Source organism: Macrobrachium nipponense, chromosome 27 (assembly GCF_015104395.2).
Source record: "Macrobrachium nipponense isolate FS-2020 chromosome 27, ASM1510439v2, whole genome shotgun sequence".
Taxonomy (NCBI): Eukaryota; Metazoa; Arthropoda; class Malacostraca; order Decapoda; family Palaemonidae; genus Macrobrachium; species Macrobrachium nipponense.
In genome coordinates, this window is record NC_087216.1 from 17,792,728 (window position 1) to 17,812,702 (window position 19,975).

The 19,975-nt window shown below is 35.9% G+C and overlaps 2 protein-coding genes across 2 annotated transcripts; one reads left to right on the forward strand and one right to left on the reverse strand.

Annotated features, from left to right (window-relative positions):
* The first annotated feature begins 6,181 nt into the window (after nucleotides 1-6,181).
* Nucleotides 6,182-8,040, forward strand: LOC135200564 (uncharacterized). The gene is made up of 4 exons (XM_064229202.1): nucleotides 6,182-6,343; nucleotides 6,892-6,969; nucleotides 7,111-7,244; nucleotides 7,357-8,040. Exons 1-4 carry the CDS (start codon nucleotides 6,338-6,340, stop codon nucleotides 8,000-8,002), a joined length of 864 nt encoding a protein of 287 aa, XP_064085272.1. The 5' UTR covers nucleotides 6,182-6,337; the 3' UTR covers nucleotides 8,003-8,040.
* A 3,417-nt stretch (nucleotides 8,041-11,457) lies between these two features.
* LOC135200879 (TRPM8 channel-associated factor homolog) lies at nucleotides 11,458-18,565 on the reverse strand. The gene is made up of 4 exons (XM_064229599.1): nucleotides 18,349-18,565; nucleotides 14,977-15,507; nucleotides 14,241-14,705; nucleotides 11,458-13,954 (listed from the first exon to the last, which is right to left on the reverse strand). Exons 3-4 carry the CDS (start codon nucleotides 14,509-14,511, stop codon nucleotides 12,141-12,143), a joined length of 2,085 nt encoding a protein of 694 aa, XP_064085669.1. The 5' UTR covers nucleotides 14,512-14,705; nucleotides 14,977-15,507; nucleotides 18,349-18,565; the 3' UTR covers nucleotides 11,458-12,140.
* Nucleotides 18,566-19,975: the final 1,410 nt, after the last annotated feature.

Sequence of the window (19,975 nt, forward strand, 5' to 3'; positions counted from 1 at the left end):
AAATATGCAACCCGCCAACGCAACCCTTCCTGGAGACACGCAATGTGTTCAGGGAGAACCTTTCTCTCTCTCTCTCTCTCTCTCTCTCTCTGGCATTCCCCAAGAAATAGCCCTTTATCTCCTGCCTTTGTCGTTTATCATGCACGTAAGGCACTAGACCGGTACCGGAGGGTGCTCTCTCTCTCTCTCTCTCTCTCTCTCTCTCTCTCTCTCAAATAATAATAGTTACAAAGTAATACTTTCTAACAGAGAAGAAATGTGATATTTTGGACATAATTAACGTTCTCCCATCTTGCGGTATCATTAACCCCTAAACAAGATTGGGTTCCGATGGGTGAATCTGGAAGTGTAGAAAACGGGTTTGTCTCGATATATTTCTGCACATAACGGTTTCCGTTCGAACTCGGCCTAACGCAGAGAGCGCTGATTCTGCACAAAGGTTACCCGTATCAAGAATCGATATTACCCAATAAAATATCCGTTGTATGAATGAATTGATAAGAAATGATAAGAAGTTTTCGTTTAAGTGATATAAAGACGGTTTTGGGTGGGTCTAAAATGATAAAAAGATACCTTTATGAAACGCTATCAGGTTTCATTCTTCAGGATACGATGGGGTTAGAGACGATAATGGTAATAATACTAAACGAATAATTGACGAAATGCATTTTCAAAGACGAAATAATGAAAATAATAACAGTGAATGCAATTTACCAATGACTGACCACCAGTTACCACTGCTCAGACTAAAGTTAAAGCTTATGGCGGTTTCCTACGTAAGTAATTTGATGATTAACATTATTCAGTCCAACTATGAGAGCATCAGGTGAAACTACATTTTTAAGATAAAACAACATCTGTAATACATCTGCATCATTAAACAACTATCCTTTAGCGGGCATGAATATAAACGCTTTCGTTTGGATACCACAAACTGAAAGAATAAAGATTATTAGAGCACGGATCACAAACTTGAATTGAGTGTCTCAGTGGCGTGGTTGGTTTGGTGTTTGCTTCTCACCTTGGTGGTGCAGGTTCGATTCTCGGCCATTCCATTGAGGAGTGAGAGATGTGTACTTCTGGTGATAGAAGTTCACTCTCGACGTGGTTCGGAAGTCACGTAAAGCCGTTGGTCCTGTTGCTTAATAACCACTGGTTCCATGCAACGTAAAAACACCATACAAACAAACAAACAAACAAACAAAACAAACTTGAATTAAAGATGTAGCTGGGGCCCCTCCCACAAAAAAAAAAAAGTAAACTATGCGCCAGTTTCTTCGGCGCAATCGAGTTTTCTGCACAGCGTATAATACTGTATGAAACTCTCAGCCTCGACCCATCAAACTTTTAGCCAAGGCCCAGTGATTGGCTATGTTCTCGGCATCTACAGCAGTGCTAGACGATATCATGGCTAACACTAACCTTAAATAAAATAGAAACTACTGAGGCTAGAGGGCTGCAATTTGGTATCTTTGATGCTTGATTGGTGGGTGATCAACACATCAATTTTCAGCCCTCTAACCTCAGTAGTTTTTAAGATCTGAGGAGGGCGGACATAAAAAATGCGGACGGACAGACAAAACCGTCAGAGTAGTCTTCTTTTACAGAACACTAAAAGCATGCTTTAATATTTCACTTTTCTGTTTATTGGATCGTACTATACTGAGTTAAATAGCAGACATTCTTGACAGTCCTTAAGGAATTTCCTAAAACATTAGGAAGGAGTTCTTCCCCAGAAGATGGGGCGTGGGAGGGGCACGTTTTGCAGGTGCCCAATTAAACCCCCATCGGCCCCCGCAACCCTCCCTCCCAAGCAGACACCTTTGAGATTCCTCTCACAACCTTAATAATTCACCAGCACTTATTCCAGAACCAGAATTGTAGGTTATAGACGCTACTCTCTCTCTCTCTCTCTCTCTCTCTCTCTCTCTCTCTCTCTCGTTATACACGCCAGGCTATACATGCTCACAGTTAACATGTGGGATTCAATATCTCCTGAATCTTATAACCTTCCTTTTTCTAAAAGACGAATTATCTTGCTGGGCCCCCAAATCAATTTGTGAAGTAGATCAAAATAAAGGCCAGATCTTTTGGGTAAGTATTCGTATACGATGTAGAAAGTAAAAGCCCGATATTTCACTTAAGTATACCTATACAATGTAGATTGTGAGTATAATTTCGTTATATATATATATATATATATATATATATATATATATATATATATATATATATATATATATATATTACTTCATTATCTCTAAGTGGCCTATTTCCACAACCTTGAAGTAAAAACATCAACATGTCCCTTCTATGTTCTAGTCCCACCCAGGGTGATAAACTACCTAACGTCTTCATAAATATACATAAAACAAAGGGGCAAAAAGACAAGTCATTATGAGCCGAGGGACTTGAGACTGTATATTTAAGAAGAGAAAGGACTCCCCGGACGAAAGGATATCTGGCCAGCGGGAAAGATGGGTAATCCTACCCGGTCCTTTCCTCTCCCTCCAGTCCACTGGAAGGATATTGGAGTTACTTTATACATAGACTTGCTTCACATCATATATTTATATGTATGTATGTATGTATATATATATATATATATATATATATATATATATATATGTATATATATAGTATATATATGTATATATATATGTGTGTGTGTATATATATATATATATATATATATATATATATAGATGGATATATATTATTAATATATAAATATATATATATATATATATATACTAAATCTGAAATGATCCTTATATATATATACACACACGCACACAGATGCACACACACACATGCACATATGTAGATATACATGTACATATGTACTGTATATTTTTGTATGCATATATATACATACATATATATATGCACGTATATGATACACATATTAAACAACAAAGATAATTTAATATCGAATTCACTACATACCCCGTGAACGACTTTCACCCAAGGACATTGATAATTATAATTGATAACTGCATCTGCCCCAAAACTAGGGTTCCAAAGCGGGGCTTTGGTGTAGATACAACTGCAGACAGTAGACTTTGACCATTCGACCATCGAGAGGGATATCGCCTCTGCTGTTCTACATATTTATACTGACAGAATTTATGCATTTTTCTTAGAATTTATATCAACCCAACTTCGCCCTGATCGCTTATTATGACTTTTACTACTTATACTGGTGTGCCTCTCTTCTATTCACAAATACCAAGTCACAAATGACACTTAACATCCAATTGACGTTAACTTTGGAACTATTTACACCTATGGGAAATATAATAGGTAAATTGCAACTACCTTTACAGATTACAAAACAGGAAATATATATTTATATTTGCCAACACAGGTTTGAAATACAATATCCTTAATTATTTTGTTAGAATTAAGTATCAAAATTAATAATATAAAGAAAATAGATTCTACATAATGCTTCAGAAATTCTACCATCTGCAAATTCCAGGGCAAGGTATATTTTTGGGAGCTGAGAAAATGGCAGAATTTTTCTGTTATGGATCTCTCCGCAATTTTTTTTTTTTTTTTTTTTTTTTGAAAATAGAAATATCTTTTGAACGAAAACGTTGTTGATAACTCCGATTTTATCTATTCATCTTTTTTATTTATTTATTTATTTATTTATTTACTTATTTATTTATTTTCTGCTTTATTTACTTATTTATTTATTTTCTGCTTTTTTACTTATTTATTTATTTTCTGCTTTTCTGCACAGGAGAAAGTTAGATACTGGATTAATGAGAGTTAACTGCGTAATAACTTCAGAGGAATTTGATTAAACTAGGTCAAATCATTCTTAATAAACAATGGCCAACAGCACAAAAAAAAGGTAAATATGAGCTCATCTACTTGATATTCCTAAAGTTTTATCTACGTAAGTGTTATAGAAAACACTGATGTTGTCCGCTACTTTCTGTCTGATTTCAATGCTCTGAAGAACATGATCTCATGATAAGATATTCTGAGGCCGAGAATCTCATTTATGAGACCTTCGTAAATAATGATGTGAGTGCAGAAATTAATTATCCTTATATTTATGACCCCGAGTTCCTAGATAAAAAAAAAAAAAAAATCCTTTCACGTTCTACGTAAATGGGAGAAGTAAAAGGACAGCGTTTCCTCCGGCCATTTTTGTTAATTTATTTGTTTATTAATTTTTTTGTATAATTGGTCTCTACCTTCTGTATTTCCCATTACCTTCAGCTACTCGAATGAACGCCATATACTTTGGAAGCTTGAATTTCAAGTAAGTGGCCCACTGTGGTGGGCTTGTTCCATATGAATAGGGTTCATCCTCTGAATAATAATAATAATAATAATAATAATAATAATAATAATAATAATAATAATAATAATAATAACATAAGTCAACTCTCTGCTGCAACTTATTCGTCATAATTAAATCCTAGCTGTGTTTTAAGGACCTGGAAGGAGTATTTAATATCTAACATCCCACCATACAGCGTTGCCCAGTTCTCCGAAAACGAGTTTACCATCTCTTACCTGAAAACATCGTCCTTTCCCTTTTGTTTTTGAAGAACACCTCTCACCGACCCTTTTCCCGCGCTCGCTGGTGTTCCGCGAGGCAGCCTTCTCTCCCCGCCATCATTTACGTCAGTTTTATCATACAAATACTCTTGTTTAAAACACCTGTTCACCCTCCCTTTCGGTAATGGAGGAGCCTAATTGTATCTACATTTCTCCCTTCCCCGCTAAATGTTCTCCCAAACTCGTTCTTGGGCTCGTTAAATTTTGTAGATATAGATGTATAGATGTAGACCCACCCTGTAGATGTAGTAGACCATCTTTGGCGATAAATTAAAAAGAAATACGTCGTTCCCATTATTTGCTGAACAAACTTTTACCTTATCTTTACCTGATAGTCCTAATTAACGTACATAAGATCAAACTTAACCACTAGTTAGCCCCTTAGAATAGAATGTTGGTGTGTGCGCGCGCGCGCGCGCGCGTGTGTGTGTTTGTGTGTGTGTGTGGATGATATTTTGCTTTGGCAATTCGAGATTCAAACAATGATAAAATTAGTAATCCTAGAAACAAGCACTGAGTTTTAATGAATGTTTCTAGAAATTGCTATGTCAACGGAAATTTTAGGGCTCCTTTTAAATAGTACTTGTAAGAATCTTTCTACACATTATTATTATTATTATTATTATTATTATTATTATTATTATTATTATTATTATTATTATTATTATTATTATCATTTTGATGAACCCTAATCTTATGGAACAAGCCCACAGGGGCCACTGACTTGAAATTCAAACTTCCAAAGAATATGGGGTTCGTTTAAAAAATTAACAGAAGGGAATAAGAAATACAGAAGGAAGAGGTCAGTTATCAGAAGGGAACAAATAAAGTAACAAATAAATAAATAAAAATGTAAATAAATAATAAAATACAAGGAAAATTGCTGAAGGGTTGAATCAAGATTGAATTTTAATATATATATATATATATATATATATATATATATATATATATATATATCTATATATATATATATATATATATATATAAGAAATCACAACAGTTAGCACGTGATTTTTTTTATTAGTTGAAGCCACTAGGAGAGTTAGTAATTAAAAGACAAAGTGCTAAAGTATTTCATGTACTCAACACATCTTGTGCCCCGAAGATGTGTTCAACACACGAAAGTTACTTGGTATTATGTCTTTTCATTTTTAACTTTCTTAGTGGCCTCAGCTAATACATGTATATATATATATATATATATATATATATATATATATATATATATATATAAAAGAAATATGTGGTAATATTTGATATATTCTGAATAAAACAAGACATTCCTTTGACCATTTGATTTCATGATTACTTCATATAAATATTTGCACGCTTTTGTTAATTCACGCCTTTCCTTTCCTTATCCCTTAAAAAATCAATGCTTGCAAGCAAGCAACTGACTTTAGGTGCATGCTATAATAATAGTAATGGTTCACAGTGAGGCCTGAGAAGTCAGCAGATTGAGATCAAAACCAACAGCAGAGCAGCAAAACCAAAAAAAAAATTTGGAATCTTCTATTTTTCTGAAACTTTCTGTATAATCACTACCAGTCTTCTGTCACTTTCTTCCGTAATCTTGTTCTAAAGCTGTCAAATAGTAGAACTACAACTTGTCCCCCAAGGACGGCCGAAGGGGAAAGTTGGTTGTAGTCACATCTCTTGCTATAAAAGGTTCAAATTAATCAGGTGACGACATCAGTTCGCTAACGATCTCGACCAAAGTAGTTGGGCGGTTTTCATCACTACGGCCATCATGAAGGTAAGAAGGTTCCCCCCCCCCCATCCCCCCCCACCCCCCCCCCCCACCCCCCCCCCCCCCCCCCCACCCCCCCCCCCCCCCCCCCCCCCCCCCCCCCCCCCCCCCCCCCCCCCCCCCCCCCCCCCCCATCCCGTCCAGGACAGTCAAGGTCCTGCTTGAAGCATTAGGTTTATGAAATTCTGCTTTAGATACAAGTGTAAGATAAAAAAAAATGAAGTAATACAATATGAACACTATATATATAATACACACACACACTATATATATATGTATATATATATATATATATATATATATATATATATATATATATGTGTGTGTGTGTGTGTGTGTGTGGTGTGTGTGTGTGTGGTGTGTGTATCTTTGAAAGGTGTTATAACTCTCAGTAGCCATGGTGGCTGAGTGTTGCAGCGCTTGGCTAATGTTTGTTAGGTCTGTGAACCTCTCTCAGTAACCGCTCACCAGTTCACCCAGAAATTTTTAATGATACTTCTCATGTTATCTATTTATCTATCTACCGATCAAGTTATCCCATTTACACGTTTCAGATATCGATGCTGACAGCCCTTGTTGGGACAATTTGTGTGGCATCAGCTGCTCCCCAATTTAACTTCAATAACGAACAGGTAAGTTTTCAAACTAAATGCTTTCTATTTCGTGTGCAAAGAGTGATGTAGTATATACGTATTACTGGCATGACGTCCATTTGATATATATCATATTATTAAATTATCCGTCTTTATTCTCTCTTCTCTTCATTTGTACAGCCGTTGCCATACAGCTTCGCGTACGGCGTCAATTCGCTTGAAACTGGTGACATCAAAGAGCACAAGGAAACTGTATCACCTTCAGGCGTCACAGAGGGTGAATACAGGTGGCTCCAGCCTAATGGACTCTTCAGGTAAGAGAACAACACTCTTGTAAAGTGATTTTGTATTCAGTACAATCTTAAAAACACTTATAGGCCTATGACACCATTACCAGGAGTATTCAAAATCTTTCTCGTTCCACAGAGTGACTCGGTACACCGCAGACAATGGAGGATACCGCGCAGTTGTTAGTGAAGAGGCAGGAACACCAGTCGCCACATACTACACCAACAGTCTCCAAGGCTCAGGACCATCACAAGGGTCAGTTATCACCAGTTTCCGGTCAAATAACCAGGCCATCGGCGGTTTTCAGCCTGGAAACCTCGTCATTTCCAGGGCACAGGATTTCCAGAATCAAGGCTTCACAAACTCGCCCAACTTCCAAAACCGAGAATTCACAAGCTTCCAGAACCAAGATTTCAGAAGCCCACGAATCACCATTTCTCAGGGTTCCAGTAATGGACAAACTTTCCAGGACGGAGGTTTCCCTGGATCTCAAGTTTTCCAGAATCAAGGGAACGTAATTGATGGAGGAATTATTGATGGTGGAATCATTGACGGGGGAGTCAGTTTCATTGATGGGGGAGTCACTATCAGTTCTTCCAGCGATTTTGAGCCCGGTTTCAACCGATTTGTATCAAATCAAAACAACTTCAACGCAAATTTAAATGCTAATTTTGGTCCTTTCGGTGATTTTAATAGGTTTGACAACTCAGGGTTCAGAAACAGAAACATTAATGGTGGGACGGCCGTAGTATTAGCATCGAACCAAAACAGATTCTTAGGCTGATGGCCCAGCGATGGAGCCATGCCAGTTTAACGCTGTTTCCTATTTTTACTCCTCACGAAGGAGTTCCTTGAATGTTGTTATTATTTAATTAAATTATATGATCAACTGCTGTGTTTTCTTATGAATCAGTTGCCTTAATTTAATTATGAATTATAATTTTTTATGCAAACATTAGCACTACTTTTTGATAGCTAGCTATATGAGACTGTAAGACAAACCATTTGGTTTAAATTAGTATTATTTCCGCTGAAGTGAAATAAATTAAGGGAAGTGATAAATTCTATACTATTAAAGCTCAACACGTCACAATCTCTCTCTCTCTCTCTCTCTCCTCTCTCTCTCTCTCTCTCTCTCTCTCTCTCTCTTAATCTACGAAGAGTACAAAAGTTCGTTTTCTTTTACTCACAAAACTTTTCTAAAGAAAACGATATTTTTTCTGAGTATTTAATGTCTAACCATAATATCTTACCTTCTTATTTATGCACGTTAATTCATTCGGATTTCAATGACATAAAAGTACATCTTTTTTTTTGGAAACGCTTCAGATTCATCTGGCTTCTGAAGAAAGTTATGTTAGAGACCATTTCAGTCAAATATGGGTCTTTGAGTTCCCCACCTGAGCGAAGGAAGACGCCCTTGGAAACACAAGGAGATTATACCCCACAGCCTGAAGATTTCCTCTAAAGTTTAATCTAATCTGCTCTAACGATAAACCCCAACGTTTTTGCATTCCTCTAAGTCACTATATTCATTCAACAATCCGCCCTGAGGTCATTTTAATATCTCGTTGGAGTTGTGTGCCTTACTTCGATATTAAGCCAAATGACAATCAGTACTGGAGTCAGTCCTTTGGTAGACCTAGGGGCTCTCCTTTGGAACTTTCCAGATGTCACGGGTGAGAATTTTTCTCCCACTATGACATTAAATGTCACGGGAGGATTTTTCCCTCACCATGACATTAAGATACGAGAATAATAAGACTACTAGTATACATATGCACTGTTGTCAGTCTTCTTGCCTGGAGACAGGAGTCTGAGAATGGTACTGTCATAGTTGACACGGTGGGTATGAAGACTGACTTTACGCTGCCTGGGAATTAGGGTAGGCCTGTCCTACCTGCTATTACATGATATTCCTTGTGTGTATGGGTCTTATTACTGATGAGGCTAGGGGATGTCTTCCCACTGGGAGCCAATTGAAGTGCTGATTCCCAATTTTGGGGTAAGGTACGATGGTATTGAAGAAAATTCCTGGTACTCAGCTCGTTTCTTTATTACTCATTACATCATGCCAAATTTCTCCCAGGCCTAGTCTCCTGGACTTGGTTAATTTACCTAGTCTTCAGAACTCCTGGGCTAGATCCCTTGCAAGGGATAGACAATAATTTGTATTAATAATTTGGTAAAATAGCCCAAATTGAAGGGTGGACCGGTTGATGTCCTTTTCACACTCGAGAGCATTCGTGATCCTTACATAGTTTTTTTTAGTGTTACCAAAAAGCAGACGAAAGATTCAGGACAGCGCTCCTATACTCCAAGCGAAAGATGAACAAAACAAGGGACTGGCTACACCGCCACGCACGCGTGTCCACAACAAAACAAAAACATTTCACAGTTCCAATCACTCTTACAACAGCAGTGTAAAGATATTAGAGGAGGATGATGAATCAATTCCTACATAAATCACTAATAATTAAAGGTACATTTTTCCCATTACACAGAGGAGCCAGGATGTCACTTTTCTGCAGAACTTGGTCGTTTTTCAAGCTCAATTTGAGAACAAAGTGGCCTAGGTTTGATTGAGGGGCCATTTCAGATTAGAGCTTTCATCAGAGCCGAAAAGGAGATTGGGACTTACCTGTGCTGTTATCGGCAGAGCAAGAGATGGCTACGTATTATTTAAGCAGACGAGAGAGAGAGAGAGAGAGAGAGAGAGAGAGAGAGAGAGAGAGAGAGAGAGAGAAATATAAAGTCAAACCTTTATACGTAGGAAATTACATTCCCACATGAAATAACCAATTATATTTAACGTCACTTATTATTCAGACTATTTATTGCTTATCCATTATTTCAAATATTGATAATTGTAATTAATTATCTATGGATGTAGACAAAATAAACGGGTATTGTTGAACGGGAAATATGTTTCTTCCTTTTCAACTATCCAGAAACCAAATAGAACAGTAATGTTTTCTAAATGACCGACGTTAAAGATGATCTGTGTGCCTCACTTTTGAAAATAAAATTTAGAAGTATAAAAAAAGAAAGTCGGTCTATCTCACATAGGCCTACTATGAAAAACAGAACAATTATCCAACAATGAAAGTCATCACTAACTAAATTCTTTATTCTTTTCATACTTCCTAAATTGGACAAGTACAAAAGTAAGTGGGTCACTTTCGTAGGTAGGTAATGGCCAAAAACCTAGGTGAAAATAAGAACAATATTCCTTGTTCATAGGACCTTTCATAAAATATTGAAACACAATAGCAATGCTATTTTTATTTTTTTTATTTGAACATTAATAGTTCTCGTACCCGTCTGGACAATACCTAAACTAGGGGTGTGTATATATATATATATATATACTATATATATTATATATATATATATATATATATATATATATATATATATATATATATATATATATCTATAGATATAGATATACATATATATATATATATATATATATAGATATATATATAGTATATATATCTATATCTATAGATATATATTTAATTTATATAATATATATATATAATTATTATATCTATATCTATATATCTATATATATATAGATATATATAGATATATATATATATATATATATATATAATATATATATATATATATCTCTATATCTATATATATTAGATATATTATCTATATATATATATATAGTGTATTATACTATATATATATATATCTATATATATATATATATATATATTGGATATATATATATATATATATAACTATATAATATAATATATATAATTAATCTCTATATATAATCATAATTATCTTATTAATATATCTAATCTTATATTATATTTATATAGAGATATATATAATATATATAGATCTATATATATATATATATATATTGATATATATATATATATAGATAGAGATCTATATCTACATATATAGATCTATAGTATATATATATATATAATATATATTATATATTATATATATATTATAGATCTATATATATAGATATTATAAAATATATTATTTTAAATAATTTTTTATTAAATTATTTTTATATAATATTTATAATATATATAATATAATATATATCTATATATATATATATCTATATATAATATATAATATATATATTATATATATATAATATTACATATATATCTATATATATTATATTATATTATATATATGTATATATATATATATATATATATATATATATATATATATATTGTGCTGGCTTGTTAAGGATATGAAAATCTAATGCCCATCTAACAAAGATTTACCCAGTACCTGGAGAAAACCTCTAATATTTCATTAAGACAGGTTAAAAATCAAAGAGAAAACCATATTTATTCACCTAACAAGAAATGCTTCTTAACTATTGCTTATATGACATTCTCTAAGACTCAGCCCATTCTACTTGTGGAATGGGGAGACAGATTACTGTCATTACTAAATATAAAGTATATGTAAATTAAACATGAATCGGAGAGTAATTTAGACACTAAAACGAAATTAAAACCCAAATGAAAACAAGTCTAACCTCTAGATGTAAATAGAGGCAAAGATGACTAATACCGTCACACCTACTATAAAAAAAAATTCACATCACCCGTGCATCTGATATCCAGCCCTGTCCCTTATGACGCTCCTTACTGGCTAGTGATCAGCCAGTCACAGGGATGGAAACTTGCCAGTCTCTCCCAGCCTTCAACGAGTAAATACCCTTCTCCAACCTCTCCTGACAAACATGTCTTTCAAAAGTATGGGATGGGGCTAGATACCAGATACACAGGAGCTGCGAATTTTTTATAGTACTGATTATTTCAAACTAAGTACTACACATGTGAACTGAAAAAAACCTAATGTTGTCTTCATAAAAAGAATTCTGCATGCAAACCATCAAATCACCGTTTACATTAAGAGATTATGCACTTCTCTGGATTGCTGCTAGCAGACATATTCTGAGGAGCTTTAGGTAATCCCAGAGATTTCACCTCATTCTGTGCCTTTTCAGAAACTGGCAAAGACCACCTTTGGTAGTGAGGTAGCAAATCAGTACCAATGAAGCGGCTAAGCGTAACATAAACGTAGTCGTACTGGTTCTGACGGGTTTTCTTCAGTACAGCAGCATCTTGCTCTGACAGGGCCCGGACGGTGCGATTCAAGTGCCGAAACATCTCCCATCCATGACTTGGGAATGAATGTTTTATTTCCATTAGGAAAACTAACTGTTGCCAGTAATTGGCTTGTTCGAATGTCAGTCCCTTGTCGACTGCTTGGGCTGTTGGTAAGTATACATTTTCCCTCTTCAAACGGTCACTCCCTTTCAGCTTCTCTTCGATATAAAGAGAGAACAAATTCACAGTGGACTCACTCCCATAGGCATTGGACCAGTATGGCCCTTGCTGGTAGTTGTGCCCAAGCTCATGCCAGACAACCCAGTCATGTGGTGTTTTAGGTGAAGTCAGGTCATAAAACTCATGATCAAACATTGCTGGGAATCCTGCATGTGCACTTCCAGCAGTTATCTGAACATCATCAACCATCCACTGTTTACCCTGGGGTGGTGGGTCACTTTCAGTAAAGCCTGAGAGGTCTTCCAGTTTTGTCATGATGTCATCATATCTGCGGAGTAAACCATCAATATCCACAATGCCTCTTGCTTCAGAAGTTGGAGCTATCAGCACAACTTTGTCAGTTTCAAGAACTGAAAATGGTGCATCTAGATCTTTCATTTTTTTCCAGTCCGTGCTGTTCGACTTACCAAGAATATAATGAGGTGTTTCAACAATATTTTTCACTTCAGCTGTGATATTGAATTCCTCTTTTCCCCCATATGTAAAGATAAGGTTACCTCCAAACTGGCTACGCAGACGATTTTCACCTGGATTAAGGTCAAATTCCTCGGACACAACTGGCATGCGTTTAAAGAAACCCTTTTGCAGATTGGGTGATGTAGGAGTGAGACAATCACGGTGAGCTCCAACTCTGACTGCGATTTGTTCAGCCTGCTTTTCAGTTATATTTGGTAATGTGATAGTGAATATATCACCTGCAACTACATACATATTGGTAGCCTGCCAGTCTTCAGGAACTGTCATACGAAGGTTACTACGCTGCTGTACGCTTCCAACTGTTAGGGCACACATCAGGGTTTTTCTTGGAGTTTCTGGCGCAACAGTTCCTGGATAGTGATCAATATCCCTCGGATGAGGTAAAGGTTCCATCAGAGAACATAGGCGGTTGACTATGCCCCGTGCCACTTCATCTTTGTAGGTATTTTCATCTGATGCAGATAGCGGATAAATTTTTCTACCTACAAACAACTTGAGATTTGACATACGCCACCACTTCTGCTTCATGTCACCATTTTTAGGGGACAAAATGACCTTTGTCCTGTCTCCTTCCCAAGGCACATCCAAGGCATGATGGCCATTCACAAACAGACCATCTTTATCTATAGTCCATAATGAATTTGATTCCTTGTTTAGTGTAAGTTTTAACATACCTGTCTGCAAGTCAGGACCTAGACAATAAGATCGATCCTGACCCCATTCCCAGATGCCTTCTTTCACATACCATTGTTGTCTTGCATCACCAGTGTAGGGAGCTAAACCGATGCTGGTGTCATTTGGACTTGTACTATCCAGCACCGTTAGGCAAGCGTGAGTGCTCTGGCTGATAAGATATTCTGGTTCCTCAAAAGCAGCACCTGTTACCAATTCCTTGCCTGAAAAGACAGTTAATCACATAAAATGCCTGAAGGTACAGACATGGTCAAAATCGTAGATTAACAAAGAAATTAGTTAGTGCAACTAGATACACAAAAAAAAGTCAGATTTTGGATGTCTTTTGATTACAATGCACTGCTCTTTTGATAGATTACAAATAATCATATTTATCCAAAAGAATTGCAATACTGATTCTCCTCTTCTCTCGCAAGAGAGAATCTGAGGAGAGACCAATTATTCCTCCAGAAAAGTAAACAAGTAAAAGTAAAAACCTCAATCACTTACACTCACAACTCTGGTCCTGAGCTATTATCCTGTCGGCCATGTTCACTAAAGGTGCAGGATAAGAGGCTTTCGTCTCTGGAGACTTCTGAAGAATCGATTTGATTTGGGAGAGCTTCCACCATTTCTGGTTTACGCCGCCATGCTTCGCGTAGAGAATAACACGAGTTCTTGGAATATCCCTTGGTACATCAAGAGCCTTTGAGTTGGTTTCCAGAACCCCTTGGCCATCGAAATTCCACGAGGTTTTGCTGCTGTCAACTGCCCCTAGCATTAAGATGCCTTGTTTCAAGTTTGGCACAAGGCAACATGAAGGATTTCCAGCCCAAATCCAAGTTGAATCCTGGATGAGCCATTGCTGATTAATGGTGCCGCTGAATGGTGCTAGTCCAATTGTAGCATCACTGGGGCCTGTGCCACTCAAGACAGTTAAGCAGGTGAGAGTACTCTGATTGACGAGATAGTCCACTGCAAAAAGAGCAAAACATCTTAACCTCATCTACAGTGAAATAATGGTAATATAGATTGAATGAAAATCTCAAAAATTATATTGAAGATTAAATTCATCCCCACAATTTCACTGAAAACTTATTAAAAAACGTACAAACTGAAAACATTTATGGCATAAAATGTCCAGAAACTATATTCTTACAAAAGGCAAGCAAGTGCAAAAGAGTTTCTCAAAGTATGAACACTTAACTGTAAAAAGTACTGACTGACATCAGAAACTTCAGCTTACCTTGACAGTTACATTTGCCTTTCAGACTGTCATTTTTAACTGCAAAACAACGACTAATCTCTTTCTGCACATCGCCAAGACTGGCGGGGCCAAGCAATGTTCACCCACCAGCTGTTTGTCAGCCAGATAAGCTTTCAGCTTGGAAAAAGTCCACCACTTCTGGTTGAACCCGGAGTTCTTGGGGTAAAAGATCACTTGGATTCTGGGGCTTGACCGTGGCACATCCAGCGCCTGTGACCCCAGAACCAGTCTTTCCTGCTCATCGTGGACCCATGATTGCGACACTGCGTTCTGAGGTGCAAGACACAACTTTCCAGACTTGTCTCTGGAAAGACAGAGAGTCTGGTTTCCTCCCCAATGCCACTGGCCATTTCTGGCGAACCACTGCTGCTTGATTCCGCCTGTGCATTTTGACATGCCAATCACAGCGTCGTGGACACCGGAGCCACTGATCACTGTCAGGCACGTGTGAGCTGACTGGTTGATGAGGAAATCGGGACCAGAATAATCTCCGCTACCCATTGTAGAATTCTGGAGATTCAAACGGTTAATCGTGAATAAAGTCTTCAGAGCATAGTTTTATTCTTTTGTCTTGTAATTATGTTCATCCACATTAAAACACCTCTAAAATAAGTTCGTTGTAAATATCATAAGTTATGACATTTGTTAAAAAAAATTATCAAAATACGCCGAGGATTATGACGACATCAAACTATGACAGAGAAGTATGACAGGTACAAGAAAAAATAAAATAAAATAAAAAGCCGATGCCATAAGGGGAAAAATGCTCTCAAAATTATGAAATATTAGTAAAGTCACCGAAAAAAATTACGATTTCAACACAATGACAGGCAGTGGTGACATGCATAGAATATTGAAGAAAAATTAAACAAAGTCAATTAATTGGAAACTTGCAAGCAATCGGGACACCATGAAACACGCTAACTGATATCTCCTACACAGAGCAAGCCAGGTGACCATTTCAAGACAATCAAGGTCAGAGAGAGAGAGAGAGAGAGAGAGAGAGAGAGAGAGAGAGATTACCATTTTAGTCTTAGAAGTTCCTGTCTGTATAAGAGCAAAGTTAGCAGACCTTGCTGACTTTGCTCTGAAGCAAAGAGAGCAACGTTAGCAGATTTTGGAATATATTATTATTATTATTATTATTATTATTATTATTATTATTATACTATTATTATTATTATTATTATTATTATTATTATTATTATTATTATTATTATTATTATTATATTTGGTTGATAATCCGTTAAGCATCAAAGATCAACGAGAATCGTAATAAGATATAAGAAACCATCTCAAGTCAAGGCTGACTGTAATCGTGAATACGAGGAAATATATATAAAAATAAAATACTTCAACAACTGCTAAATGTCCTTTGGCAATACTTGAATTGAAAGGGATAGGAAATTGAAAAAACAATAGGGCAGATATACAAATTGGCTATGTCAAAGACGGATGGGTGGTTGGATATTTACTGCAAAGATAAATGGTAGAAAAGCAGAGTTCATGTTTTGGTTAAATAGGCTGATATGCAGAGAATATATTATTGTTAATAGTAGTATGTAGAAGTAGTGGTAGTAGTAGAGACTTTCCTGGCAAGCTTCCCTATCAAACAAAATATGATAAAATTGCGTAACGAACAACACACCGATAAATTAAGAGATAGGAAAGACTAGTAAAAGCTACTCAGACAAAGGACAGGTAATTCGCCACACCGCTGACTTCCACACTCGTCTCAATTTTGTATTCATTCGGCCATCGGTAAAATCTAACGTATACAAAACAATACATGGTTTACTTTGCTGTCTAAAGATCATTTCCCGTAAACATAATGTTAACAGGAAAGCCTAAATGTTTATCGTTACAAGGGTCTCTTGTCTTGCTACTGATTTAAATGATGATGAGTCTATTTTATGTCTAAACAAATGCAATGGCAATATAATTTTGCACAGAACTTCCTTTATCAAGTTAATCATAATCACTTTTTTACAATTATTAAAACAATTTTAAATAGATTTTTTACATTAATTATTTGGGGAAAAAAGCCTAAAGCATCTGTTTTACACACTTGGTGCGGCATACTGGGAAATGAAAACATCTGAAAGCAGCCTTTTACATCCGATCATGCTAGCATGAAAACGACCTCCACACGGTTCGCCAATCGCCACCCAGCGTTGCGCCGGACTCTGGAGTCAATGTTCTCTGCGTAGTACCAAACCACAAACACGCTGAGCGCGCTCGAGATGGTTACGCTGCCAGACGCAGAATGTGAAAACAATTAACTATCCCTTAAATTACGCTACTTGCTGCGTACCGGACATGCTTGTTCAAACAATGGAAAAGTAATAATAATAAATGAATGAAGAGATAAATGGCACTCAATGACAATAAATGATACGAAGAAACACGAAGAAAAATAAAAATTAACTTTCCTTTAAATTACACTACTTGGTGCTTGCTAAACAATGGAAACGTAATAATTATAAATGAATGAGTAGATAAATACCAACCAATGAAAATAAATTAAATTGAAAAAAATACGCAGAGAGATCTATCGCACCTGTTGTTCAGGTTATAGATAATTATCGTCCAATCAGGACTCTTTTTGTGTAAAATAAGAAAAAAAAAATAGTTTTATGCATGCTAAACTCTTTCAGGACATTCCGCAAATATAATCGTGGCTCTTAACTCAGACACATGAGCAGGTATACGAAGATAAATTAAATTCATTGCTAAAGTAATACTTAATCCTCTTAATAAATAAAAAAAAAGACTGTACTCCGTGCGAATGTGCTATTAAGATAATGTCATTATATCAAGATTACAGGGAAATGCATTCCAATGATATTTATATAATGTCCCTTTCGCATAGAAGCGAGGCTAGGTCTTCCTTCTTGGTTAGGCCTAACGAGTCTAATTCTTATTCTTTTTTTTCTGTTCTTTTAGACCTGGTCTAAAAAAAGGACATTAGGTTACCGTCCTAAGAGCCACTTTTTCTTAAAAAAAATAGATGAATAAATCAATATATAAATATTAAATTTAAATATATATCAATAAAATTTATCACAATAAAAAGACAAAATAATGACGATCAAGCAAGCAAGCGCAGTGATATCGAACATTGACTCTTGAATATAGAAATACCTGTAAATACAATTATATCACGGCGTTTTTATGCCTTGCAACTTTTGAGTCCTCCTAGAATAATCTTCACGCCAAAACGGAATTCCTCTCAAATTCTTCCATGGTCATAAAAGCATTCGTTTAACTCTAAAAAAAAAAATATTCTTATTAATTGTCTTAAACTCGTTAATTTTAACAAAGTTTTTTTCCCTAGATGTTGCAACTTACCTTAGTGGTTGGTTGTAGGCCACCTGAAGACGGAGGAGAGGAATTTTTCTTAAAATAATAATAATTGGTTCCTGAAGAAGGGAAGATGCTCAAGGTTCTTCTCGAGTCGAAGTTCCCGTGAACTTTGACGTTGGTCTGCCTTTGGAATCAGAGCGCCGGAGGCAAATACGACGGCGTGAGACTGGTCGCAACACACACCAGATGGAGTTCGTCGAGTCACAGATGTATAATGTCTCTCATATATTCCCATAGCTCTGATTTGAACTCTCTCTCTCTCTCTCTCTCTCTCTCTCTCTCTCTCTCTCTCTCTCTCTCTTTGTAGCTGTGGCAGAATAATAATTCAAAAACATTTACAGAGAAGGTGAAAAAAAGCTTACAAAGAGTTTGCAGTAAGTATTAACACACAAGTGGAAAAGACGCATTCTCTTTCGGCGCGTACGATATTATTCGTCATTAAATTCGTGTATCGCAAGCACAGTCTTAAATAAAGCTTTATATTTCGATGTAATACCAATTATAAGGAAATTAACAACTAATAGTTACATAATGATGCCTAATATTGATGTCGAAGATGAGAAACAGTACAAAATTCGAAGTGAGTCATTCTGGTGGGGGTACGTAATCATGCACGGTACCTGAGGTTCACTCAAACGGGGCTAAGTTTGACACATCTCAAGGTCAGATGGCGCCTTCTTTATGTTTTTTTCTTAGCCTCAAGGAAAGTGCCACACATACTTGATACTGTAATTTGTTCTACTGTAATTCTAGTGAAGAAAAATTCTATAAGGTGTGTATTATATATATATATATATATATATATATATATATTATATATAATATATATATATATATATATATATATTATAATATCTATATATATATATATATATATATATATATATATATATATTATATATATATATAATTAAATGTACGTATATATTCCACCCAACTTTTAATATGTACTACCAGATAATTAGGGGTCAGGCTACATCTTATGTTTAACTATCTATCATTCTGTCTGTTTACCTATCTATCAATCTACCTTATTGACACATTTTTTATTTCGATGTCTGAAGCCTTTATTAGGACAACTTGCGTAGCATCAGCTGCTCCCCAATTTAACTTCAATAACGAACAGGTAGATTTTCAGAATAAATATTTTTTTTTTACTTCGTAGCCCAAGGGTGGAGTATTTATGTTGGTATGACGTCCATTAGAAGTACATCACGAGTAAATATCTGTCTTTATTCCATCTTATTTTTTTTACAGCCTTTGTCATACATCTTCGCGTATGGCGTCCATTTATCTGAAACTGGTGACATCAAATAACAAAAGGAGATCTTATTACCTTCGGGTATCGCCGCGGGTGAATACAGATGGCTCTAGACTAATGGACTCTTATAAAGTGATTTTGTATTCAGTACAATCTTAAAAGCCCTTATAGGCCTATGCCACCATTACTTGGAGAATTTTAAATCCTTTTTATTCCAGAGTAACTCGGTACACCACTGGCAATGGAGGATACCGCGCAGTTTGGGAAGAGGCAGGAACACCAGTCGCCACATACTACACCAACAGCCTCCTAGACTCAGGACCATCACAAGAGTCAGTTACAACCAGTTTC

Bases quoted from the DNA above. Each gene is read 5' to 3' on its own strand.
- LOC135200564 (XM_064229202.1), top strand. The intron at 6,970-7,110 runs GTAAGTTTTCAA...TCATTTGTACAG, and splicing joins TTAACTTCAATAACGAACAG to CCGTTGCCATACAGCTTCGC. The intron at 7,245-7,356 runs GTAAGAGAACAA...CTCGTTCCACAG, and splicing joins CAGCCTAATGGACTCTTCAG to AGTGACTCGGTACACCGCAG.
- LOC135200879 (XM_064229599.1), bottom strand. From the start codon at position 14,511: ATGCTAGGGGCAGTTGACAGCAGCAAAACCTCGTGGAATTTCGATGGC. The intron at 13,955-14,240 runs GTAAGTGATTGA...CTGTCTTTTCAG, and splicing joins TCAGGACCAGAGTTGTGAGT to GCAAGGAATTGGTAACAGGT.